The sequence below is a fragment of the Petaurus breviceps genome, unplaced genomic scaffold (assembly GCF_028583685.1).
Source record: "Petaurus breviceps papuanus isolate PSGF00001 unplaced genomic scaffold, PetGlider_PUasm1.0 37, whole genome shotgun sequence".
Classification (NCBI taxonomy): Eukaryota; Metazoa; Chordata; class Mammalia; order Diprotodontia; family Petauridae; genus Petaurus; species Petaurus breviceps.
In genome coordinates, this window is record NW_027186296.1 from 25,058,127 (window position 1) to 25,085,743 (window position 27,617).

General features: G+C 38.8%; 1 protein-coding gene across 1 annotated transcript in view; it reads right to left on the reverse strand.

Annotated features, from left to right (window-relative positions):
- The window catches only part of PYGO1 (pygopus family PHD finger 1), a 36,947-nt gene extending 9,617 nt beyond the window's left edge, over positions 1-27,330 (reverse strand). The window contains exon 1 of the mRNA XM_069098103.1: positions 27,146-27,330. Coding sequence (XP_068954204.1) covers positions 27,146-27,194 — 49 coding nt within the window. The 5' untranslated portion in view covers positions 27,195-27,330. The remainder of the gene's footprint in view (positions 1-27,145) is intronic.
- Between the last annotated feature and the right edge of the window lie 287 nt (positions 27,331-27,617).

The window sequence follows — 27,617 nt, forward strand, 5'->3', positions numbered from 1 at the left end:
GAGAGAGAGAGAGAGAGAGAGAGAGAGAGAGAGAGAGAGAGGAGGACTCAGGCAAGGAGACAGATAGGACTGTGAGTAAAAGTTGGTGTTTGCCAGCTAGGTTTATGTTGGTTTGTGGGAAGACTAAAGGATTGTATGGCTCTGTGCTACATTGTGGTACATTAACTTCTATGTTGCTATGACAGATTAGGTTTCTTGGTATTGAGATTTGATTTTCTGGTGTCTGAATAAGTGTTTTGCATCTGTGTTCTATATGGAGAGTCCGTTATATTTTATGATCGGGCACCATGCAGGTATATTTATAGTGAATATTGCATAGGCACTACACTGACTGACGAGCTAGTGAATGTTCATATCTGTGACTTAACAGTTCCATAGAGATATGGTAGGCTTTCCCCATGTATATAATCTGAATAGTAAGAATAGCACTAACAATAAGATTGTTAATAGACACATGAATGGAAAAATACAGTTACAAGTTCTGTTGCACAAAGCCAGCTCATTACAGTACAGTGTCTAGAAGACTAAAAGAATTACTATGCAGGAGCTTTTAACGTTTTTTTATGTGTGTGTCCCAGACTCTTTTGGCTGTCTGGTACAACTCTTCTTAAAATAATGCTTTTCAAATAATGGGAGGTAATGCTAAATTTCTGTTAGATGTCAATGAAAACAAAGATAATTTTTTCCCCATGCAAATTCTCATTTCAGCCCTCCTGAAGTCTATCAACCCCACAACTCCTACAGTAGAATTATAAAGAACAATTACTGATTATTGTAAAGAAGAGATATGAGAAGACACTCCTACCTCACCCCTTTGCTGAGATAGGAGTTCCACATGTATTGTGTATTGCACATATTCTCATTCTTTCTCAGTGTATACTGATACACTGAAAAAGTCAGAATGTGCAATTATGCTGATTTTTTCCTCTTTTTTTGTCTTTAAAAATAAGAACTTGTTATATGGGTGGGCTTTCTGAGAGGGAAAAGGTAAGCATACTGAGGAAAGCTATAGTAATAGAAAAAAGAACAAGATACAAATAAAATCATATTAAAATAAAAGAGAACACCTACAACATTCTTGATGACTATTTTGTCAATAATGTTATAAAGAGGAATCTTGGTCAAGTATGAGTTTGGTTAAATGATTTTTGGCATCCTTCACAACTCTTAGACCCTGAGATTCTGTCTTTTCCCCAAAGTCACAGAGTACATTAGGTGGAATCTAAAGATGCACCTGATGCTTTGTTACTGAGATTCATCAGGTTCACCTATATAATGTAGGTCATTTAAAAAAAAATTTTTATTCAGATACATATTTTTTTTTACTTACAAAGGGGATTTCACCTATAAGTGGAATATTACATAGTCCTACACAAAGTCCTACTCTGATGTTTCACCATAGTATAGTGGTGATCCTGGTTTCTCAAAGGTTGTATCAGAGGAACAGGGATGTGGCAAATTCTATCATAATGGAGAGACTTCAGATAAAGTCTTGGCAAGAGACTATATCTACTCTCTAAGAAGTAACCCATTTAATCAATTCATCTATTGAAAAACATAATTAAGTACCTATGGTTTAGGCACTGTGCTAAGTGCAAAGAAGCTCAACACCAGAAGTCTGACCACTGGGTCTTGAATTCTTTCACCATGGCAACTCACAAAATAAAATAAAAAATGCCCTCACTCTTGTATTTCTACTTCTCCAGTGACAGTGAGATAGTAGCAGAAAAAGGGGTAGAGGAAGCTACAAATAACAGTAATTGATGTACTACTACATGAACTAGGTCATATCAATATGGACATGCAAACACCATAAAAGAAACCAGAAGACAAAAAGAAGGGGCAGCCATACAGAAAGATTCTCCATGGGGCTAGTAGTAGTAATAACAGTTAACATTTACATTTACATATCACTTTAAGTATTTTTTCACAAGTATTAATTTTTATCAGACAGAGTCCTTAAAAGTAAAAATGCTAATGTGTAAACCAGTCTTTACTTTTTAACCTATATGTTCAGCCATATAGTACCCTCTTAAAATCATAGCTAAAGGGGGGCAGCTAGGCGGTCCAGTAAATAGAGTACTGGCCCTGGAGTCAGGAGGACCTGAGTTCAAGTCCACCCTCAGACACTTAACACAAAAACTAGCCATGTGACCTTGGGCAAGTCACTTAACCCCAATTGCCCTCCAAAAAAGCAAAAAAAAAATCATAACTAAATACACTCCAATACAAATACATAAAAATATTCTACCCTAATTTACACTTTTATGTTCATTACTGCTGACTGCAGAATCAGATGATACTATTAGACCACCAAAAAAGTGAAAACAAAACAAAACATGCGCAAGGAATTTTATTTTTGTTTTCTCATGTGTAAAATGGGGATGTCAATATTATAGTACCTGTCTCACAGGGAAGTTTTAAGAAGATTCAAATAAATGCTTTAGAAAGGGAAATGGTATAGTTGAAAGAGGGCGGCTGTATTTCAAGTTAGAAGACTTTGAGTTTAATCTTGCCTTTGACACTTACAAACTGTGTGTTCTTAGGTAAGTCATTTTACTTCTCTGACCTCAGTTTCCTCATCTGTAAAATGGGGGGGGAGGAGAAGAGAATTAGACTGGATCACCTCAGGTCACTTCCAGCTCTAAATTTATCTTATGAAAATACTGTTATTTTTTCACAAAGAAAACTTCTTGCTAACTGTAAAGGAACAAAAGGAGAGAGTATAATATGTTCCCTTAATGGTCACGGTCTAGCATCCTAACTTCAGCAGTTAATTACTATAATTAGGCATATATTAAAACTTTGACATTTAGGTTTCTTTCAGTAAACTTGTAACTGACAAGCAAGCTGTGAGCAAAACTGCTTTGAGTTCATTTGGAAAACAAAGTTACATGAATTAAATTCCTATTCAACAGTCTACCAACTTCTTTCATAGAACAAATCTCTACTCTAAGGGCTCAATTTAGAAAACATTTTGTAATTATTGTGTAATCTTCCCAGCTGCCAACAATGGAAAGGTCAACTAAACACCTTGGGATTCTCCTCCACAATTAAATCAGTGAGGGATGGCTGAGGGCTTCTGGTCACTATGCAACAGCAGAACCCTTCAGGCACTTCTTCCAGTTTTCTGAAATGAGATACAAGTAGCTGTCTGGTTTTAATTCCTTCTTCCTCCCCTCCCCCCAACCTACGTCAGAATACTTAAAGCTAGGATGTATGTTCACCTAATGACTTATGTTCCCTTGGCATCTGCCATAAACACAAGTTACACTTGTTTCTAGAACTTAAGTCAACTCAATTCAACTTGAATATTAAGTATCTACTAAGGCATTGTAGTAGGTACTTAATACTTTCCTACTATTCCATAGCAGCATCTAGGAGCTTAGATATTTAGGAAAGAATTAAAGTGGGTTGCTAAGACACTGGCTGCTGCCTTCATTTGTTTATAATGTAATCTCTGCTTATTTCCTAAGCGCCCTTTACCTTCTAAAGATATTCCCTTAAGGTAGAATATACTTAGGAACAGGAGAAAACAGTACCAGTACTACCGTGTTTCCCCGATAATAAGATCTATCCCGAAAATAAGCCCTCCCCTTACTGTGTACGATTCCTCTAAAATAAGCCCTCCCCTGAAAATAAGCCCTATTGAGATTGCTACTGTAGTGATGGTGATCCCCTGCGCTACACGCTACATTACGGTACCCTCTGTATGCTCTGTCCCCTCCCCCCCATGAAATGCACGCCGTGCTCCAAGCTGCATCCAATCAGAGCTGCAGCAGTGAGCGCATCATCCTGTTCTTCCCCAGTGATTTGCTTGCTGGCACATTTTTTTGTTCACATTTACCTGTTTATTAAAATTGCTGTCAATGTTCATTAAAATAAGCCCTCCCCTGAAAATAAGCCCTCTGGTGTTTTTCTGTCCAAAAATTAATAAGACAGTGTCTTATTATCGGGGAAACACGGTATGTAGGTAAGGCTTTTCTAGCATCAAGGCAGATAATTTCTATATATAATTCTATTATAATTAAACCGACCAACCCCAACCCTAAAAGACATAACAACTACATTTACTTGAATTTTATTCTTCAACCTTCACCTACTTACTGGAAATTCACTCTCTCTCTCCCTTAGTTTATTAAAGGGGAAGTTGGACTGTTAGGCTATGTAAGAAGTACAATACAGTGAAAAAAATCTAGCTTTTAAGTAACTTGAAAAGGATAAATATAGTTAAATAGTAGAACCACATTAATTCATACCTTGCTAATCCAGGATGTGTGATATGCCATGTTTGATTTTTATTAAGACTCCCAAATTATTCCAAATAATTTATTATGATGATACTGTTTAGGTTTTCCCATAGAAAAAGATGACCACTAACAGTTCACTTGTCTGGGTCTTAAGCTTGCTTCTTAGAAAAAGAAGCTGCTGAGTTGTCTGCCTTTACAATTCATTTGTCTAGGCCACAGGGGTGGGGCCTTCTAGGTCCTTGGGTACAGCCTTTTGACTGAGTCCAAGTTTTATGGAACAAATCTTTTTATTAAGTCTGTGAAGACTCTGGGGCATAGGTCTTCTTAGAGTTCAGAAAGACAGTTACTGAGCTAAGTCTGACTACTAGTTCTGAGATGGTAGTTGCTCATTTGCATGTGACAAGCAGTAGGCCATTAGAGTGAATGGAGAATACAGTATGCTTCAGTGATTAGCACATGAAGAATAGAAGTTCTGGGTTAATAATTGAGGAAATATGGACACCAGATTAAGAGACAAATGTTACTTACTTGATTATAAACAGAATATAAGAATTTGGTTACTAACCATCTGACCATAAACTAAGGTGGGGTCAATTGTAGAAAGGACATCTATAGAACCAAGAAAGGTTAACAAAAGAGGAGGAGGCAAAAAAAACAGGTATCAAATCTGTCAAAGGGAGACTAACTGTCTCTGCACTGTTATTTGTTGCTGGGCAGACTGGTTGACCAATGAGAGGCTAGAGTACTCTCTACTGCAACCTGCTACTGAAAACCTGTAGACACTGTTCTCTATTAAAACTTGTTGCTGAGGATAAGGAATAGAGAAAATATACTCTTTTCTCTAAGCTAGAAGATACTTTCACGTACCACCACCTGTTGCTGCTGAGACGTAGAGAAGAATCCTGCAAAGGATGAGAGTTTGAGCTGCTCTCGCCAACTTTAGGTTAAAGATCAATGCTTTTTCCTAAAAGAGCAAAACACTACTTCAGCTGAAAGACATTAATTAAGCCTAAAGCTGAAAATAGCCTAGAAGCAGAGAACCAGCCTGGTGGATCAATAGTCCAACTATGTTGTCCTGCCCAGTGAGGCACACGAGGGATCAATTTAGCCTAGCAGTGTACAAATCTGTTCAACACAGAAACTACATTCATTAAAGAACTTTTATGGATTGAAAGAAAGTGGGTAACAAAATCTACTTCCAGAGTTGCAAGCTGCCCCCAAGCCACATGTTTTCCCTATGTGGGTCCTTTACTACTCTGGGACCCTAGTTCTGTGCCCATTCTCCCCATGTAGACTGTGTACATTGGTGAGAGAGTATAACTGAGGTTTATGGATGGAATGTTATGTAAATACGTGTTTGCTTTGCATTTTCAGTAAATGCTTTAGTTAAGAATAGTTATTTGTGGCTGACTTGTTGATGGGAAATACACTGTTGGGGGACTCGCCATAGTGTTGTGAAAATAGCTGCCCATGATAAAGAGGTGAGAGCAATATCATGGCTCCCCCTCTGGGTAACCATCCCAACCCAAAGAAAGAAGGCTTGGAGAGAGTTAGTGGTTGAGTATAATGCCTGGACTTCACATGAAGAAGTGAAATACAGCTAAAACCAATTGTCTTTTCAAACTAAAACCTCAAGATCAAGGATTTCCTAAACTTGTCTTCACTTTTGGGGACAGCAATGAATTCCTCAATGTTAAAGCACTTTTATGTTTATTACATATTGTGCCATTTAACCACAGTAAGAATGATAAGTTTTAAAAACCACTTTCCTCATTTTGATACCTTTAGAAGTAATAAAATTACATTTTTTCAAATATTCTGTACTTTAGAATTTCTACTAATTCAACTCAGTCCAACAAATATTTATCTACATTTGAGTAATCAAGCTAGATGCTCAAGAAGACAGAAACAAAATAAGTCTCTGTATTGGAGTAATTATATTCTATTGGGGAAACAATTTAGACTAGCCTCCTCAAGTATTTCAACTTTGTGATGTCTTATTATATATAAATATTATACATTCACATTCATCTTGTCAAGCTCATTTTGGTAAAGCTCAGCAGGTACTCTATATATACTTTGGTACTTTGAAAGATCTGCATTTTATCAGTGTGGATATTCCTTCCATCAATGTAAATCACAACCCCACCATATCTTTTTATTCTGTATTATTCTTGTCTATATTTTCCTATAAATCCTCTATAGAAAAGTTTTCCAATATGTTAGAGCCCACCCCTTTATAGCACCACTAGAAGCATAATGGCACAATAAATAAAGAACCAGCTTTAAAGTCAGAACAGCCTGGATTCAAGTCCTGCTTGACATAATATCTTAGGAAACTAAAAATATAAATGTCAGATAAATAGTCTATCTGTATCACTGAAAGGAGTTTCCATACTTGGGAGTTCCCCACATGGATAAAATCAGAAGTCTAGACAAAAACAAACAAACAAACATCACCAGGAGAATATTAGTGTTAAATAAACGAGTTTTTCCAATGCAACCAAGATTAGACGGAAAGCAGAAAGCTGGAAGACAATTTTTACAACGTCTCAGATAAAGCTCTCATTTCTCAACTATATAGAGAACCGAGTCAAACTTATAAGAATTCAAGTCATTCCCCAACTGATAAATGATTAAAGGATATGAACAGGTAATTTTCAGATGAAGAAATCAAAGCTATCTATAGTAAAAAAATACTCTAAATCACTACTAATTAGAGCAATGTAAATTAAAACAACTCTCAGGTACTACCTCATACCTGTCAGATTGCCTAATATGATAGAAAAGGAAAATAACAAATGTTGGAGGGCATGTCAGAAAAATAGTGCAGTAATGCAGTATCGGTGGTTGTGAACTGATCCAATCATTCTAGAGAGTAATCTGAAACTATGTCCAAAGCGCAATCAAATTGTGCATCCGCTCTGATCTAGCAATATCACTGCTAGGTCTGTATCCGAAAGAAATAATAAAAAAGGGAAAAGGACCTACATGTACAAAAATATTTATAACAGCTCTTTCTGTGGTGGCAAAAAATTGGAAATTGAGAGGATGCACATCAAATGGGGAATGGCTGAACAAGCTGCAGTATATGAACATAATAGAATACTATGGTGGTATAAGAAAAAATGAGCAGGCAGATTTCAGAAAAATCTGGAAAGATTTATATGAACTAATGCAAGGTAAAGTTAGTAGAACCAGGTGAACATTGTACACAGTAACAGTAACACTGTGCGATGGTCACTATGACTGACTTAGCTCTTACCAATAAAATAATTCAATACAATTCCAAAAAACTCATGAAGGAAAATTCTAACTACATGCAGGGAAAGAACTGATGGAGTCTGAATGACTATTTTCACTTTTTTTCCATTTTTTTCTTTTGAACAAGAAGAAACAACTCTCACAACATGACTAATACAGAAATATGTTTTACAGGATTTCACATATATAACCTATATCAAATTGCTTACCGTCTTAGGAAGGGGAAAGGGAAAGAAGGGATGGAGAAAATTTGGAATTCAAAATTTCATTTAAAAATTAATATTAAAAATTATCTTTACATATAATTAGAAAAAAATCTATTATTATTATTTTTAAAAGAAACAGGTTTTTTTTTTTTGTGATTAGCAAACAGGTTTGGGATCATTCAAAGCACAGTATAGTCCCAAAGGTTATCTAGCCCCAATTCTTTCCATGATTCAATTCTGAGTTGTGTCAAAGATTTATCTGTAATAATGCTCAAGAAGCTTATGGTGAAGGATCAATTAGATGGACTCAGTTTTATGTCATAATCTCATTAATATGATTTTTTCAATCCACTTTGTTTTTTCCAGTATGGATAGAACAATCTCTTTCACAATATTTTAGATTTCACTGAAGAGACTGTTAATTGTTGCAATAAATACAATGTCATTTGTGAATGAGCATTTGGAAAACTTTGACATTAATATGAAATATTTCTCTTAATAGGATCATTGGTTCATGTATGTACGTGGAAGCATTTGAGTCAATCAAATTACCCCTATTCCACTTAAGGTAACTGTCAAGCCACTATGCTCTGCTACCTTTTATCAAGAGAGAACAAATCTCAATTGAATCAATTAGAGGTGTAAACTATGTGTTAACAAGGCTTGGACATGTTCAATTCAATCCAGGCATTTCAATTAGGAGCAACAGGAAATATGTTAAGATTGGTTGAAGGACTTGGTCATGCCCTTTGGGACTTATATAAAACCAGAAAACTAGTTTGGAACTGAGGATTCAAAAGTTGATTCAAAAATCTAGTAGCTTAATGGTACTAGGTGGCAACCTCAGATCCCTGAGAAGGAATCACCTGGTGGAAGAAAAGAGAATCTTGCTCTCCACTCCAGTTTCCTCTCCCAAATACCTTGACCAGAGGAGGACTTAAGAACTGTGAAGAGTCAGAGGATTGACTTTTTCGTCAGTACCCAGGACAGTAGTAAAGTTGTATCTTTAGGTAAAACGAGGAAAGGAAGATTCAAGGTTCTATAAGGAGCCCAACAGAAAAGTTAGAGCATGCCTAAGGAGAGAATGGGACTGCCAACAAACAGGAACTGAGTTAGCCTTTTGTCACATGTTCTATGTCACATCTCTCTTTATGCCTGAGCCTACGTTACCCTGATCTCTAGTATGTATTATTTGAAGAGTGTGTCAGAAACTTTTAGGAAGAATGTTTTGTATCAATTATTCTTAGTATACCACCAAAATAATCTTAGTAAAATATCCCTTTTTGAAAAGGGATTAAATCTGGCCAACTAACATCAGTAAAATCATGGGGGTGGGGGAAAGGATGTGAAGAGGAGGGGAAAGCAAATCAGTGAAGGCTTATAAGCTACAGCAATAGTTTTGATGGGAGGACACCTTTATAATCTTAAAAGTTATGAAAGATTCTAAAGAACTTTTGTTTATATGGGTTTTATCTGCTGATATTTACCATGTTAGAAATTAAAACATAATTTTAAAAAATATTTATTATCATTTAAAATAACATATTAAATGCTAACAAATAATATTTGCATGAAAAATAGTGTATTTTCCAAAACAAAAAAATATAGTGAGAAGAGTGGCTCTGTTTTACATATTTTGGCATGTCTTTTTAATTATTTTTTTTATAGAAGACTGGATTGTTATATCTGCTTTTGTATTCAATTTGTTATAATATATCTTTTGAAGTATATGAAGAAAGTCCAGCCACACACATAGGTAGCTGGATAAGAGTATTTTAACAGGCAAATAACATTTTAGTATTATTATGAAAATTGTTTTGACCTTGTAGATCCTCAGGGGTCCCCATGATCACACTTTCAAACCTGATGAGCAACAGCATTGGAAAACAACAACCAATTCCTCAAGAATGCTTCTAGAACCCTGAGGGGAAATATATGAGCTGTAGGATCTCTCTGCTATTGCTAGTGGGGATTAGAAGACTAATTCCAGAGCCTGTACCACACACATAAACATATACACACATCTGTGTTATATATACACATCTATACATGTATACACATATACATACATACATATATAATCACTTGATGTTAATAATTCAGTAGCACATCAATGAAAAAAGTTCTCTGTCATGTATGTCTATCAGAGAATCTTATATAATTTATACATACTTATGAGGAAATTCTTGTCTGAGCATGGTCTTTAAGGCTGAATTTTGTTCTACCTAGTCATATGATCTCTTAAAATAAGAAAACACAATGGGGTGGGGAGTGTCTTATATTTGCTACATCATTCAAGTGTGTGATTCTAAAAATGTGGTCTACTTTAGAAAAAGGCCTTCCAAATTCTACCTGTGTCCTTTTCAAATTTTCATCAAGGGAGCCCCCCAATATGAGCTCCCTTCATAAAGTTTTTTTTTAGAGATGAGAAAACAAGCACATGGGTTAGATATTTCTAGTGTTTTCTGATTCTTTAGGGGAACAGGAGACAACTAAGCATCATCTATGACAATTTTTCTGTGCTTTTGGGATCTTCCCTTATTTGTAATATATTGAGAATTGACCCTCAAATGTTTTCAAAATTAAGATAGCTCAAGTTTTGTATGTATGTCAGGTTCAGTCATTATTCCTTAATTTACCTTTTTAACTGCTATTACCCAATGGTACAATGGGTAAAAGAAGACTGACTCTAAATGTAGTGGTTCTATTATTGTTGGTGATGAGAACAGATCACAATAAAAGCCAAGTCAACATGCATTTATTAAAAGTGCCCACAGATTTTTGCACTTCACATCTATTTGTAGTTCTAGTGTTTTCATCCATAAATGCTTTGGGGGAACATCTGGTTTAGCTAGATCTCACATTCAAGCTAGATCTCTAAAGGTTTGCTGTTTCCTTAACTGATTTTTACTGTTTTGTAAATACTTTTCTTTTTTATCATCTTTATCAGTGGTGTTTTACAAATGAACTTGATATCTAAACAGGCATTGTCTTTTGCTCTGTTTGGCAAAGAGAAGCTAAGGTGGTTTCTAGACTTTGTGGTCCTCTGTAGTGTACTATTTTGCATAAAACTTCTCTTAGAAACAACAATGAATACAGTGTCTTCATTTTTATCCATTTTCAATTTTCAGACAGGAAACAAAAGCTTAGGGGCACAGTCAAGATGGCGGAGTAGAAGCAGGTCCTCCCCGTGGCTCCGGCTTCCACCTTCCCCAATGTAAAAGGGGACTCTAAACAAACTTTGGACTTACAGAACCTACAAAATGACACAAAGAAGCTAACCTCCCACTAAGGACAGCCCGGCAGGCTGGCAGGAATTGGCCAGCACAGCGCTCTGGGAGCCCAGCCCAGCCCCACACCAAGGTTTTAGCCCCAGGGCACAACCTCAGGCTGGAGGAACTCCAGATTACCAGCAACTGTGGTGGTCCTGAATTATCAACACATAGATGCTAAGGACAAAGTGAGAGGTCAGTGCATAGTGGACTTTGGGACCCAGTAGTTGGGAGTGCTTCGCCTTTTGTCCCCAGGACGAGAAGCTGCTGAGGGCTGCAGCACAGCCCCTGCCACGTGGCAGCTTCAGGTCCTGGCCTGCAGACTGTAGGGAGACCAAGCAACCAGTCTGAGGGGTAATCGCTCTTGCTTTAGCCTTCTCGGATCTGGACTGTGGTCTAGGGTAGAGGTCCTGGGGTGTGTGTCCAGCTTGCCAGAGCATGTGGAGGCTTCAGCAAGGGCACCCAACTAATACCTCAGGCATCTGAGAAAACCCCAGCATTTGGTACAAAGCTCCCCTGTCTGGTAGCAGAGTCCTACTGTGGCAAAAAGCTCAAAAGTCAAGTAATTGAGTGGCAACATGACCAGACAAAGGAAACAAAGCAAACAGAAGAACCCAACATTAGACTCCTATTTTGGGGACAAAAAGGAGCAAAGCATGGAACAGGAGGAAGACAGTGAAGTCAAAACTCCTGCACCAAAAGCTTCAAAGGAAAATTACGAGCTGGTTACAGGCCATAGAGCACCTTAAGAAGCAGATAAGAGAAGTGGAGGAAAAATTGGGAAAAGAAATGAGAACAATGAAAGAAAATTATGAAACGAGAGTCAACAGCCTGACTGAAGAAAATCACACTTTAAAAAACAGACTAACTCAAATGGCAAAAGGGGCTCAAAAAGGCAATGAGGAGAAGAATGCCTTAAAAAGTCGAATTTGCCAGATGGAAAAAGAATCTCAAAAGCTCACTGAGGAAAATCATTGCTTCAGAATTAGATGGGAGCAAATGGAAGCTAATGACTTTATGAGAAATCAAGATGCTGTTAAACAGATCCAAACAAATGAAAGACTAGAAGGCTATGTGAAATGTCTCATGGGAAAAACCACTGACCTGGAAAATAGATCCAGGAGAGATAATTTAAAAATTATTGGACTACCTGAAAGCCATGATCAAAGAAAGAACCTAGAAATCATCCTCCAAGAAATCCTCAAGGAAAACTAACCTGATGTTTTAGAACCAGAGGGCAAAATAGAGGTTGAAAGAATCCACTGATCACCTCCTGAAAGAGATCCCAAAAAGAAAACTCCTAGGAATATTATAGCCAGGTTCCAAAATTCCCAGATCAAGGAGAGAATATTACAAGCAGCCAGGAAGAAATAATTTGAATATTGTGGAAACACAATCAGGTTAACCTGGGATCTGGCAGCTTCTACACTGAGGGATCAAAGGGCTTAGAATGTGATATTCTGGAGGTCAAAGGAGCTGGGATTAAAACCAAGAATCACCTACCCAGCAAAACTGAGTATCATGTTTCAGGGGAAAATATGGTCATTCAGTGGCATAGAGGACTTTCAAGCATTCCTGATGAATAAAACCAGAGCTGACTAGAAAATTTGACATTCAGATACAAGAAGGAAGAGAAGGATGAGAAGGTAAACAGGGAAAAGAAATCATAAGGAACTTATCAAAGTTGAACTATTAACATTCCTACATGGAAAAACAATAATTGTAACTGATAAAACTTTTCTCAGTATGAAAATAGTTGAAGGGAATATATATATATATATATATATATATATATGCCTATATATCAGGGTATATGGGCATATGAATACATATGTGAATGCGTGTATATATCTTTACAGGTATATATAGGTAGAGGGCACAGGACCAATTTAATAGGAGGGGATGATACTTAAAAGGTGAAACTAAGAGGTGAGAGAGGAATATAATGAGAAGAGATGGGGAGAATGGGCTAAACTATCTCATATAGAAGAGGCAAGGGAAAATAGTTACAATGGAGGGGAAGAACAGGAAGGCAAAAGGGAATGGGTCAACCTTATTGTCATTGAATTTGGCTTGGGGAAGGAATGACATACACACTAAACAGGGTATCTCACCCTATAGGAGAATAGGGGGGAAGGGGATGAGAGGGGGGATGATGGAAGGGAGGGCAGGCTGGGGGGGGAGGGAAGTTGGAAGCACCCACTTTTGAAAAGGAACAGGATCAAAGTAGAGAATAGAACAAGTGGGAGGTGGGATAGGAGGGAGGGAAATATAGTCAGTCTTTTACAATATATCTACTATGTTAATGTTTTACATTAGCTACATATGTACAACCTATACTGAATTGCTTATCTTCCCAGTAAGGGTGGGTGACAAGGGAGGAACGGAATGAATCTGGAATTCAAAGTTTTAAAATCAAATGTTTAAATATATATATATATAAGGGTGGGTGACAAGGGAGGAACGGAATGAATCTGGAATTCAAAGTTTTAAAATCAAATGTTTAAATATATATATATATATATATATATATATATACTATTATTAATTCTATTTTACATGTAATTGGGAAATAAGATATACAGATACCGGGTCATAGAAATCTACCATGCCCTACTGGAAAAGTCGAAAGGGGTATGGGAGAAAATAGGGGAGAGAGCAGATTGGAGGAGGGGATATCCTGTGGGACTGCTATTTTGGGGCGATGGGTAGGGGAAAAATGGGGAGAAAATTTGTAACTCAAAATCTGGTGGAAATGAATGATGTAAATTAGAAGTTAATAAAGCATTTGAAAAAATGAAAAAAAAAAGAAACAAAAGCTTTCTGAAATAGAGTACGTTGGATTTCCTTTAATTGCAAGTAGTCTTCTCATCTTTATTTTTTTCTTTGAATTTTTTGTTTATTTTGAACAAATGGAAAGCCAAAATGTACCCAAAACATTTGTTAAATGAGGAAGGCCTTCAGTGCACAGGACCTATATGAAAGATTTCTGGAAATACCTGTGAACTGTATGCATGTGAAGGCAGGTAAGACTTATGTAACTAACAGTTCAATAAAATATTAAACCATGACTTTGACCTTTCATCTCAACAGAATATTAAACAGCTGACTATACATAGATAGTTTATTTTGAAATTATCTCTGGTTTATTAAAAGATTGTGTTAAGATACTCAATATCTTAATTACCGACTGATACTGCTTGAATTTTGGTTCTGCTACTTGGTACCCATATGGCCTTGGATAAGTCACTTAATCTTTTTGATATCAGTTTCTTCAGCTATAAAATATGGCAGTTGAGGGGTGGCCAGGTAGCACAGCAAGTAAGAGCACCAGCTCCAGTGTCAGGATGACCTGGGGATCAAATCCTGGGCTCAGACACTTAGCACCCACCCAGAAACACCTGGCCATGTAACCTTGAGCAAGTTACTTAACCCCAATTGCTTAGGGGTAGCCAGGTGGCTCAGCGAGGAAGAGCACCGGCTCCAGTGTCGGGATGACCTGGGGATCAAATCTGGGCTCAGATACTCAGTACCACACCCAGAAATAACTGGCCGTGTAACCTTGAGCAAGTTACTTAACCCCAATTGCTTTAAAAAATATATATATAGCTGTGGCCAGGTGGCGCAGTGAGTAAAGCGCTGGCCCTGGAGTCGGGAGGACCCAAGTTCAGTTCCAGACTGAGACACTTAACACCCACACAAAAATACTGGCCGTGTAACCTTGGGCAAGTTACTTAACCCCAATTGCCCTCCAAAAGGCAAAAAAAAAAAAAAATGGCAGTTGAACCAGATGGTTTCCTCTAGCTAGAAAGGAGGTATAAGAAATAGTGTAGGGGCAGCCAGGTAGCACAGCGAGTAAGAGCACCGGCTCCAGTGTTGAGAAGACCTGGAGATCGAATCCCGGGCTCAGACACTTGGCACCCACCCAGAAACACGTGGCCGTGTAACCTTGAGCAAGTTACTTAACCCCAATTGCTTAGGGGCAGCCAGGTGGCTCAGTGAGTATGAGCACTGGCTCCAGTGTCAGGATGACCTGGATCAAATCTGGGCTCAGATACTCAGCACCACACCCAGAAATAACTGGGCGTGTAACCTTGAGCAAGTTACTTAACCCCGATTGCTTTAAAAAAAAAAAAAAAGAAATAGTGTAATAGTAATCATGTGACAATCTTAGCTCCAGCAACCAGAAAATGGGGCAGCAATGGTCATGCAATTAACTTAAGAAGGCAGTTTTCTGTTGTTAACAGAAAAGAAATCATTTTCCCCTGACTCTAATGTTGTGCCCTAGAGCACAACCTCTCTCTTTGGTTCTCTTCTTTCTTGCAGGTAGGTACCTAAGCCATTATGTGGTACCCCTTCTGTTCTCTTGCTGACACTATTTCTTAGTGGGTAAAGCAGTGACTTGGCTACAGGTCTCCCTTTCTTTCTGTCACTTGGCCAGACTCAATCACAGATCTTCCCTTCTCTTTGCTTGTTTTTTAACTGGTAGCTGTTATGTCTTACTCCAAATCACTTCAAAAGAAGACAAAGAAAACAACTGATCTTTAATCTTGGTCCATCATATGTCCATGACTTTGTATGTCTAAAAGCTTTAGGGTTTTTACTAAGAATTATATTTTCAATTTATAGAAGTCATTTATGATAGATTTATTTATTTGTATTGAGTTAGAAATGTCCCTGAAACCCATATGCCTGCAAGCTTTCCAAAAATGTCCCCTTCTGCACTGAGGAACACTCACAAGAAACTAGAAAGTCCTATCTGTTTTAAGTGAGATGCAGCCAGCCTTGACTCAAAGATTCCAAGAGTTGTTGGCTAGGAAGGGCTACTATTTGAAGCCCCAAACCCATTCCTAGAACAGTGTTCATAAACAGAGAGCTGAGAATATGGTAATAGTATCCACAGCAAGTCATTTACACTTCTTATTATGTTGTTTGGTACTTGTCAGTACAGGTAACTAAGACTGGGAGGCCAGGGCTTTGCCCCAGGCAGGAGATTGGGAGGGAAGTGGGAGGGAGAGAGACTTTCTTTCTTCTATGCCATACTGCCTTTCTAAAGTGCTCTAGAGACTGCAGTTTTCAGTATTCTACTGGTGTATGTCACCACAGAGGTTACTAAAAAGGTAGACCCTAGAAGAAGGGAAGGTAATAGGATTAATGGTCAATGGAGGCTAGGGGAATAGAGACAAGAGACCATCCATCACCTTGTGATATAAAAATACTCACGGATGTACTGTTTCCCCCAGGACCCACATGCACTGCCAAAACAGTTTGTCCCCTGTGCTAGAATCCCTTGTTACTGCTCTACTTACCATGTCTACTCCTTTTGGACTTTCTTCTTTAAAAGTTTCTGAATAGACTAAAAGACTTTAGCTTCTCTCCTTCCTTGACCCTAAATAATATTTTCCAACTTAGTTTTCACCATTGATTCACTATGTGCTTATTTACCCTAAGGCCACAAATATCACATTCACAAAGTCACAAACAAATCAAACTTAATTTGAAGGATCTTGCTCAATTCTTCTGTTACAGCAATGTAAATTTTAAAGATTTTCCCTGTCCCTAGACTTAAGTGCACCTGGAGCCTGTGGTGGGAGGCTTGTTTCTCAGGAGATACTTTGTGATTGGGCAGTGGGTCAAGAAGGTTGTTACATTCTCTGACCCAGGAGAAGGCTATATAAGCACTGATGTGAGGCTTTGCTTTGGGGCTCACTTTGAGAAGTGTTGTGTGATTTGACCAGACGAGACTCTGGGCAGCCGTTGTTGAGAGCCCCCCTGGCTTTGAAGACCCAGATGTTGATGCTTCCCTCTCTGGTGACTGTGATTTGGTATGGATGTAATGGTTGGACAGTTTGGAAGCCTGTGTGCTTGATCTGTTTCTGTCTTGATAATTCTGTCTGTATACTCTGAAGTTCGGGGTGCTGACCTTTTTCCCCTGAACTAGGTAAACGATATATGTTTGATTGATTAAAGCAAGCTTGTTAACCAATTTTGAGTTGCTTTCCTTTAGAAAAGCAGATCTAAGAACCTGTGTTGGCAGCCACCCTGGGGACACTGGGGTGCTTGCTGCTACATCTTCATAGATCTTCTCTACTTCTTTATTCTCCACAGCCAACATTGGTGCATAAACTTTCTTTCCCCATGTTATGAGACTTCCAGGCAAGAAAATAGCTAACATTTATTGCTTTTTTTTTTTTTGGAGGGCAACTGGGGTTAAGTGACTTGCCCAAAGTCACATGGCTAATAAGTGTGTTAAGTGTCTGAGGCCAGACCTGAACTCAGGTCCTCCTGACTCCAGGGCTGGTGCTCCACTCACTGTGCCACCTAGCTGCCCCTATAGCTAACATTTATAAAAGGTGTTAAGGTTTACAAAGTCTTTACATATCTTATTGTACTTGATACTCAACATGATACTCAAAATAATCCTCAGAAGTAGGTACTTTAAAAGTAATGTTATCCTTGTTTTACAGATGAGAAAACTGAGGGCCTGATAGGTTAAGGGACTTGCCCATACTCACATGGTAGCAAAGGCTGGAAAGCTGAATGTAAGCTCAAGTGCTGCCTTCTGTTCAGTGCACCACACTGGCTCTATGACTATATGTACCATTAAATATTTCCTGTTATCTTTCGTTAAAACAAGAAACCATTGCCAGAAATTCCTTTATCTGCCTCTTCTATTAAGTCATTCTTTCATTTGGCTGAAAGCAGTCCCTTCCTTTTAGTTGGAAGCTTTTTAAATCTTACATTTTCATTCTATAGTGAGAATATCTACAATGACATATTCCTTCAGTGGTATGTTACCTTGCTGGTCATTTAACTGAGCTTACACATTCAAAGTACCAACAGTTAAATCAGTTTTACTAAACAGCCTTATAACTTTGGGATTCCTAATATCCTCTCCTGCTACCCATCACTCCCCCTTCATCATTGCTTAAATAGAAAGGGCCTTGCATGAGTTTCTATGTATTTCATGAACTGCCATGGCAAAAAAAAATTCATCATGTGCTGGTCAATCTTCAGGAGATGAACTTTGTTGCAATTAGTGAAGCTACTTTTGGGAAGGCAGACACATAGTGTGTTACCTTGCCCATAGTGAAAGTATTTCCTCCTCTGCAGGATCTAACACAACATAATAATATTCTGTATTACTTTGTAGTGTCCAGGGCAACCTTAATAATACTGCATCAAAGTAGGAATTGAATACTGTGATCAGCCAAATTAAAAACCAATATTTATTCAATGCCCAAAGACTGTGAAGCACTGTACTTGATACTATAGAAATGTTAGAAGATATAAGGACATAGACAAGATAGTAGGAATAGGTTACAATATAATATAATGCATATAATACATTGTATATATTATAATATATAATATAAATAAATAATATATTTAATATAATTTATTTTATTTCTATCTTTTATAATTAACATATAATACAATTATTAATTGTATATATAATATAAGCAATATATATCATAGGTCCACTAAAGCATTTCTGTATGTAAGAGATTCTATACACAGAGGAAAGAATGGGTTATCTCTCACTTGAGATCTTTAAGATCACCTGTCTATTATGTTACAGAAGAGATTATATCCAAGTAGAGAGACTGGGCTAAATGGTCTCTGAGGACTGTTTTAATCTCATACATAACACATAGTATTCTACAAAATCGCTTATAAATGGTACAATACCACATGACACTAAGTAGATGCTGTTTTTTCATTATGACTGAGCATAGGATTAGGATTAATAGTAAAGAAATATAGTTTCTAATCTCAGTTTATCCAATGATCCACTCAAATCTCAGCCAAACTGCTTACTTTTTGTGTCCTCACACAAAATACATGCCTAACAATAGTAAACTTTATCACAGGCATAAAACATTATAGAAACTACTTTGCCTAGCATCCAAGGTCTTCCACCATCTGGTACAACCATACTTTCTAGCTTTATCTCATACTAGTCCCTTTCATGCATTCTATGTGTCAGCCAAACTGGACTACTCACAGCCCCCATACATGTCCCCTACTTTCCAGTCCACATGCCTTTGCACATATAGCTTCCTTTCTGGATTGTCCTCCATTAATCCCCATCTTTGCCTTTTCATTTCTATCCATCCTTCAAAACCCAACCCAAATGCTAGCTTCTCCAGAAGACTTCTTTGATCTCCTTAACTTGTATGAACTTATCATCTAGGAACCTCACATTTCATTGTTTGTTACTGTCTTATGTACTTACCATGTATTACTTAGTAATATGGTTACTTACATATTAAAAAATATTCTATCTACCTAATAGACTATAAGTACCATGAAAGCAGGGACTCTGTAAACTTTGTAGTTCTCTCAGCCCCTAGATATGCATATAATAATAAGTTCTTAATAAATATGGAAATGAATTAAACTGAATTGAATATAAGCCAAATGTCTGGCAAAATGCCTTTACAATTTAGTAGCTGATATTCTTTTAAGTAATAGCCAGTGTCCTCAATACTTAACTCACTGTATACACTGAATTAATATTAAATAGAGAGGCACTCCCAGCTCTTGATTTCAGATTTTGAATATTTATGGTTCCTGATGCCAATCCACCTCTTTCTCAAAGTAATGATTCTTTATCTTTACTGAGTCCCATGGGATATAGAACTACTTAAAAAGGTGAAGAAGGGGCATGAGGATGGTGCACATGTGCAATGTATAATAAATACTTCCATTAACAAATCCCCTGGGAATAAAATTCCTTTATAACTAACAGTGGTTAAGGAAAAAAAAAAACTTGTATCTTCATAAATCATGTAAAAACAGAGCTTCAGTTAGTTACAAAAATACCTCCAGACACAGCTTCTATTTATCCTCTCACATAGCAGAATGTACATAGAGCTGCTCATCAGAATTGTTAAATTTGAGTGGTTTATCTTCTGTAACTGTGGGGAAAAAAGTTTATGCTAAAATGAAATATGGTATAATGGGTATTAAACCAGTCTTAGAATAAGAGAGACTAGCCCCTGACACATGTCAGGTATGCAACCTTGGGCAGGTCACTTACTTCACAGTGCTTTTTTAGGAAAGTGTTTATAAATTATAGGTAAGTTGTCAGTTTGATTATGGATAAAACAAACAAAAAATCTTCAATATCTTTAGCTGCCCTTCCCTTTCCTCCCTAAAGGTGATAACCATGCCCATCCACTATTAGCTACCTAGTACTCTCTTGCTCCTACCCACTAGGAAAATCAGAAAGATTCAGATATAAGTCATTTACAGCTATCACACTGAATTGAGTATCCTTTAGTGAATGAATTTATTAATGGATTACTTAAAAGTACATTTTAGATTTTTAATTTTTAAATGTGAATTCAAAGGATTTATTTCCTACTAAAGGAGGCAAGTAACAGGACTTTTCTTGGGGGAGGCAGGGTGAAAGCAGGGAAGTCTCCAAAATCACAGTTTGTATGTTCTCTCCCTCCTTCTTGCTTCTCTAGTATGACCAAAGGTAGAAGGTGGGAGGTACAGATGGGGCCATAGGGAGGGTTGACTAATGAAGGTCTATTTCCAAGTAACTGTTGAGAGATTCTTAGGCTCAATTTCTTTGTACTTCAATTTCCTCATCATTGACTTCTAGGACCTAAAGCCTCCCTAGCTGTAGCACAAATTCATAGAGAAGACCCCTTCCTTCCAGAGTTTTCTCAATGCCCTTCCTTCTCTCTGTCCTTAATATTAATCCAACCCCATTCCTCTTTCTACCCCCAGATGCATATTTAGTTGTCTGGAACATTCAATATTATATTAATAAGCATTTAGTTGTATTTTTAAATCATAAAATATTTTTTAACCAGTCACAAAGAGCAGGTCTCTTTCTTGCCAAGGCTAATTCCTATACTTGTATCCTTGAATCCATGCCCTTCTGTTTCAGAGGCAGTATGGTAGTAGACAAAGTTTACTGGCTCTTGCATAAAAGGATCCAAGTTGAAATCCTGGAGCTCTGACTGGACCTCACTGGACCTCAGCTGCTTCATTAGCTACAACAATGAAGTTTGACTAGATGATTTCTATATCCAAGATCTATCATATTTCAAAAGTCTGACTTCATCAATCATTCTTTCTATCTTTGATCTTGAAATTGTGTTGGTTTTGTTCCCCTCCTAAAACACTCTTAGACCCCACCATTCTTTAAAAAAGAACCAAACCCTCCTCTAGAACTTATTATCCCCTCTTTTATCACTGTTTTTATTGCTAAACTCCAAGAAAGAATAGTTTTCACTATCTGCCTCTCCTTCCTACCCATCCATTTACTTCTTGAGCCCTCGAAATCTGACTTCCAACCTCACCCACTCTACTGAAATTGCTCTCTCAAAGGTTGCCAATGATCTCTTAAGTACTAAATCCAATGACCTTTTCTCAATCCTCAGCCTTCTAGACCTTTCTATGGCTTTTGACACACTGATGACCATCACTGTCTGCTTCAGTTTTTACAAAACCACTTTCTCCTGTTTTACATCCTACCTATTCTTACTTTCTTAGCCAGATCGTCGTCATCCTCTCCCCACACCTGACATATTTGTGCCCCATAAGGGGCACATCTTACGCCATCCTCCTCTTTTCTCACTATATTCTCATCTACATGCAGATGATCTCCAAGTTTATATATACAACCATGTATAATCTCTCTGCTGAAGTCTAGTCCCACATCTCTAATTGTCCACTGGACATCTCCACCTAGATGTCCTGCTGCTATCTCCAATTTAGCATGAATTCATCTTCCACTTCAAATTCCCTCTTCCAAACATCCCTAATGTCTATTTAGAGCAGCACCATAATCCTCCCAGTACAGTTTTTAACTTTAGTGTTTATCTCTTGCACTTCCTTCCCCCTCACCATTCCTACATCCAGTCAGTGGTATCAGTTGCCTAGTCCCACTGATCATTCCCCTACAAAATCTCTTACATCTGCTCCTCTTCTTCTTTACTCACATTTCAGTCATCACCCTTTTCCAGGCTCTCTCCAGTTACTATATTAGCCTACTTACTGGTTCTTTTCCCTCTAAACTCTACTTTCTCCAATCCATCTTTCATACAACTATAGCAAAATAATCTTCCTAAGTCATTGTTGGTCTGATCATGTCACTCCCAATAAACTCCTTATTACAACCCCTCTATAATCTTGCCACAAACTACTTTACCAGATTTATTTCACAATATTTTCCTCCATGTATTTATGTTTTAGCCAAAACAAACAATTAGTTCCCTGAATGACATGCCTCTCTCTATGAATTCACATAGGCTTTCCTCCATCCATGGATAGTACTCCCTCCTCACTTTCCCATTCTAGAATCCTGAGATTCCTTCAAAGCTGAGCAAGTGTTAACTGAGTGTCCTAAATGATACCTATTGTCCCCTCCATAACAATCTGAGTCCTTCTTTCCCACAAAATTTGTATAAATATTATTTATTTACTGTCTGAGTTCTTGTATCCCTGTAATTGAGCTTCTTGAGGGCATTTTTATCTGTGTGTATCTTCAGACCCTAGCATAGTGCTCAGCACATAGTAGGTGCTTAGTAAATACTTGCTGAATCTTCATTTCAGGCACAACTCAAGTGTCATCTCCTATGTAAAACTCATCTGATTTACCCAACTTATAATTATTTTGTTTTAAATTTTCCTGGAGCTCTCCTTTATCCAAACTGTTTTACCTTGTATTATACTTATCTGTGTATATACTTTACTCCCCAGTAGGACATAAGCTTTTCGAGGAGAAGAGCTATGTCATTTAAAAAAAAAATCTTTTTATTCTTAGCACTTACCAGTTCCTGGCACACAATAGATACTTAAATAAATGTCTGCTATTTCTTCTTGTGATACTGAAATTTTTGAAGGCACTTAAGTCAGAAGAAAAAAGGACTTAAACTAAAAGTCAAGAGACCTGGGTCTTAATTCCAACTCTACTGCTACTATCTAGCTTAACTTGCATGGTTTTGGGCAAGTTGCTTTATTTCCTGAAGTCTCAGTTTCCTTGTATGGAACTGAAAGGATGTAACATGGGGTAATGAAGAGAGCTGGCTTTAGAATCAGAAGAACAGAGTCTGAATCACAGATCTCACGGAGACCTAGGGCAAGCTACTAAATCTGTAAGTACCCCCAGGATACTCTTTAAGGATTATCAAAAGACAAAGATCAGTTTGATAGTCTGTTGTGGTAAAGGGTTTCCATTCTCCCAAAAAAAGTCATCTGGAAGATATCTTTTCAGTTAACAGAAGTATTACTTCTAGTACTGTAGTTACTTCCTCAAAGACTAAGTGGAGTAGGAGTGAGGAGTTCAGAGCAGGCAACTAGGACCTTAATGGCAAAAAGCTACTACACCCATTCTACCAATTAGGGATTCAATTAGGTAAACAACTTTCTCTTTTAAAACGCAAGCACTTCCTTCTAGAATTAAATCTTTCACAATTTAGTATAAATTAGTCTAATCACTGAAGGAACCCTGACTGAGATTGGGCCCTAGAGGAGAAACTCTCAAACTGAAAGACAGCCTTGAGTGGATAGGGAAGCAGGACAAACAGAAGGCACAGAGACCTGAAGGGGGTTCAGACACTGATAGTTTTCAATCTGTCCTAGGGCCCTGGCAATATTTAGGTGCTATTGCCAAAGAATTCATCATGCAATGATGAGCCTCTTTATATTTAGCTAGACTAGTCCTCGGATAGCCATAGAATCACTGAAAATTAGGATACCTGAATTAAGATACCAAGACTAGTTGAAAAAGTTTCTAAACTCAGTTATCCCTAATTCATCCTGATAAATCCCTAATCAACCCCAGACCTTCCTGTTTGGGGAGGAAGTAGAGGTTATATGTGTATGGAACTTCATTTGTTTTTACTATCAATGTAGTATATAGTTAGTATTCATGAGATTTCCCTATTCTTGGAAGCTCTAGAATGAATGAATCAACAGATGATAGTCTCATGTAATGACATCGTTATAAAACAGTGAGTACCAAAATCGCTAGTTCTGCAGAATTTTGTTACAAAGATGACCCTTAAATATTTTGGTGCCTTTAACAACTCTCAAAACAGTAAACCAGTTACTACAAAATTATTTATTTAACTTACATTATTTAACTTTGTACATTGACTTTAGAAAAATTCTTTTTCTTGGGGGGGGCGGAGTCAAGATGGCGGAGTAGAAGCAGGACCTACTTGCGGCTCTGGCTTCCACTTTCTCCAATCCATGTAAAAGGGGACTCTAAAAAAACTTTGGAGCTGCAGAACCCACAAAATGACACAGAGAAGCTAACCTCGAGCTGAGGCTTTAGCCCCAGGCCAGGCCTGACCGGCAGACGACTCCAGATCAGCAGCAGCTGTGGCCGTTTCCAGATTTATCAACACATAGATGTGAAGGACAAAGTGAGAGGTCAGTGCAGTCTGGACTTTGGGACCCAGTAAGTGGGAGTGCATGGCTTTTGCCCCTGGGGCGAGAAGCTGCTGAGATGCCAGCACAGCCAGCCAGCACCACGGGGCAGCTTCAGCTCCTGGCCTGCAGAGTGTAGGGGGACCAAAAAGCACCAGTCTGAAGGGTAATCGCTCTTGCTTTAACCTGCTTGGATCTGGATTGCAGTCTAGGGTAGAGGTCCTGGGGTGTGTGTCCAGCTTGCCAGAGCATATGGAGACCTCAGAGAGGGCACCCATCTAATACCTCCGGCAGCTGAGAAAACCCCAGCATTTGGGACAAAAGCTCCCCGTCTGGTGGCAGAGTCCTACTGTGGCAAAAAGCCCAGGGGTCAAGTGACTGAGGGGCAACATGACCAGGCAAAGGAAACAAAGCAGACAGAAGATTCCAACATTAGACTCCTATTTTGGGGACAAAAAGGAGCAAAGCATGGAACAGGAGGAAGACAGTGAAGTCAAAACTCCTGCACCAAAAACTTCAAAGGAAAATACAAGCTGGTTACAGGCCATAGAGGACCTTAAGAAAAATTTTTTTTCTTTTATTCTCATTAAGCAAAGGGTATTTTTAAGCCCACACATGAATGTATTGCAAGGCACTGCCAACTAATGATAGTTTAAAAGCATCAACCTAACCAAACTGTACATAAAACTATATCCCTTAGGCAAGCCTAAAATACACTGATTTTTAACCATATTAACACCTACCTACACAACTTCAATGAGTTTGGTCAAAGGCATAAAACTGATAGCCTGCTTCCACCCCAAAAGACCAATTTGTAATAGCAAGTGTGGCAAAATACCAAGGGAGTAATTGTACCTAAGAAAAACTACTCCTTAGGGGATGTTGGCAAGTCATAAACACAAGCATAAAAGAAGACGAGATGGCAAATCTTTACCAATGAATAACTGAACAACAATAAAATTTCTCAGATGACTTTTGAAAGAGCATAGAGTCAGCTTTCATGAGCTCTCTCTGGGCCTCAGTTTCCTCCTCTATAAAATGAGGCAGTTGGCAATCAGAGGTGTCAAACTCTCACCCTCAGGCCACATGCAAACTTGAATCTGATAAAAACATAATTGGGAAATGTTTAACAAATTAAATTAAAATGCAATAGAACACAGAGAATGCTAATTTGTGGTTTTCTACAGCAATATGTCAAAGGGATTTGTTTCTATTTGAGTTTGACACAACTAGCCCAGTTGATCTTTTAGGATCTCCTACAGCTCTAAAATTCTCTATTTTGCACACCAGACTTTAATTTTAAAATATATTCTTAAATGTTAAATAAGCTATTCTCTATCTAGATGCTTCTATGGGTGTTTTTTTCCTTGGGTATCCCATAGCCAGTGTGTCATATATCTCTTCCAACTGCACCACAGTAAAATAGATGGATATAAACATTGACCTGTCACTTTTGTTCATGGAGAAACTGTATTTACTACTCATGAATTTGTAAAGAGTTTTGAGTTTTTTAGATAAATATCGTTTCCAGGAAACTTTTTTCCTGGAACCTTATGTGATAAAACCTTCAAATCTCAGCGAAAAGTTCCACCTTCTGTATGAAGTGTTTCCTTGGTGCCTTCCCTCTCAGATTTTCTCCAATTTATCCTGTGTATACCTTTTTTTTTTAATTAAATGAGTTTTTCATTAAGATACAAAAATAATTTCAGAATAGGATAAAAAAGCAAATCTCTACAACCCCACTTTACACAAAAGGACAAGTAAGGGACTAGACTGGTATTTTGTAGACTATCCTGTGTATATCTTGTTTGTACATAGTTTACATGTTGTTTTACCCATTAGATTGTAAGCCCTTTGAAAGCAGGGACTGGTTTTTGTCTTTCTTTGCATCCTGAGAGCTTATTCGAAGAAAACATTGCCTGGGGCACAGTAGGTGCTTAATAAATCCTTTCTGACTAGACTTGCTAACCCTAAAAACTAGAAAAAGATTAAGTGGACGCCCCCTGCTTCGTGATAGCTGATGTGTAGCTTGATTTTATGAAATAGTGAGGTAACGGGGAAAAACCCACATCCTAAAAGGTCTTTCATTGTTTGCAAGTAAAAATCAAGCAAAAATTAATTCATAAAATAGGATTGGGTCATACTGTGAAAGCTAATGGGCAACTGCCTATTAAATTTACAAGACTAGCACAACGCTTTACGCTTTGCAAAGCGCTGTCTGTGCATGTTATCTCATTCGGTACATAAATTCCTAAGCATTAAGGAAAAGAAGTTTCCGGTTTGTTACTGTTAATGGTGAAGGCCCTGCAAACCTCCTCCCCAAAAGTGTCTCGGGCAGGCAAACTAACTTTTGGAAAAATCACTCCTGGTCTCTACCACACGGGTCCTTCCTGGGCAGGTAACTGAAGACCGAGAGCCGGTAGGAGCGGCGATAGGCAGAGAGGACTAAGGAGGTGGAGGACGGATGGAGATGCTGGAGGCAATTTCAACAGCTACACCACACAAAATCAAGGCAGGGACCTTCCTGCCCCAATCGCGCCCTGGCCGTCCGTGGGGTTGCAAGCAGGCGGCTGGGAAGGCGGCGGTCATGACTGGGCTCGGTTCGCGCCGGGGCCAGGCGGGCTCTGCAGAGTTAGGCCCCGGACGGCGCCCCAGGAACGCCTCCCCGCTTCTGCCCCGAGACCCCCACCCATCCCCTCCTCCCCAGCGTCCATGCCCTCTCCCCCTCACCCCACCTCCCTCAGCTAGTTACCTCGAACTCTCTTCAGCGCAATGGGATCCTTCTCCTGTTCTGCTGACATTACAGACTGCAAAGCATGACTCCCCCCCAGGCAGCGGGAATCGCGTCTCTTTGATGCTGCTGCTGCCGCCGCCGCCTCCTCTCGCCGCCGCCGCCGCTGGGGCTGCTGCTGCTCCGGGTGCCGCCGCCGCCGAGCCCGGCAGCGGCCAAGGGCGCGGGGGACGCGGGCCCGACTTTGCAAAGTTTGGCAGAAACACGGGGCCTAGGGGCGGCCTGGCCCGCGGGGGGGTTGGCGGCTTAGGGACTGTGGTGAGGACCGCGGCCTGGGGGCAGCCCCCCGACTGGGGCCGGCGGCATGTGCGGGGGCCGAGCCCGCTGCCTCCGCCGCTGCCTCCGCGCCGGGAGCCGCAGGAGCTGCTGACAGCGGGAGGCGGGAGGTCCGGGCCCGGGGTCGGCTCTCGCACTCGCACGCACACTCGCTCAC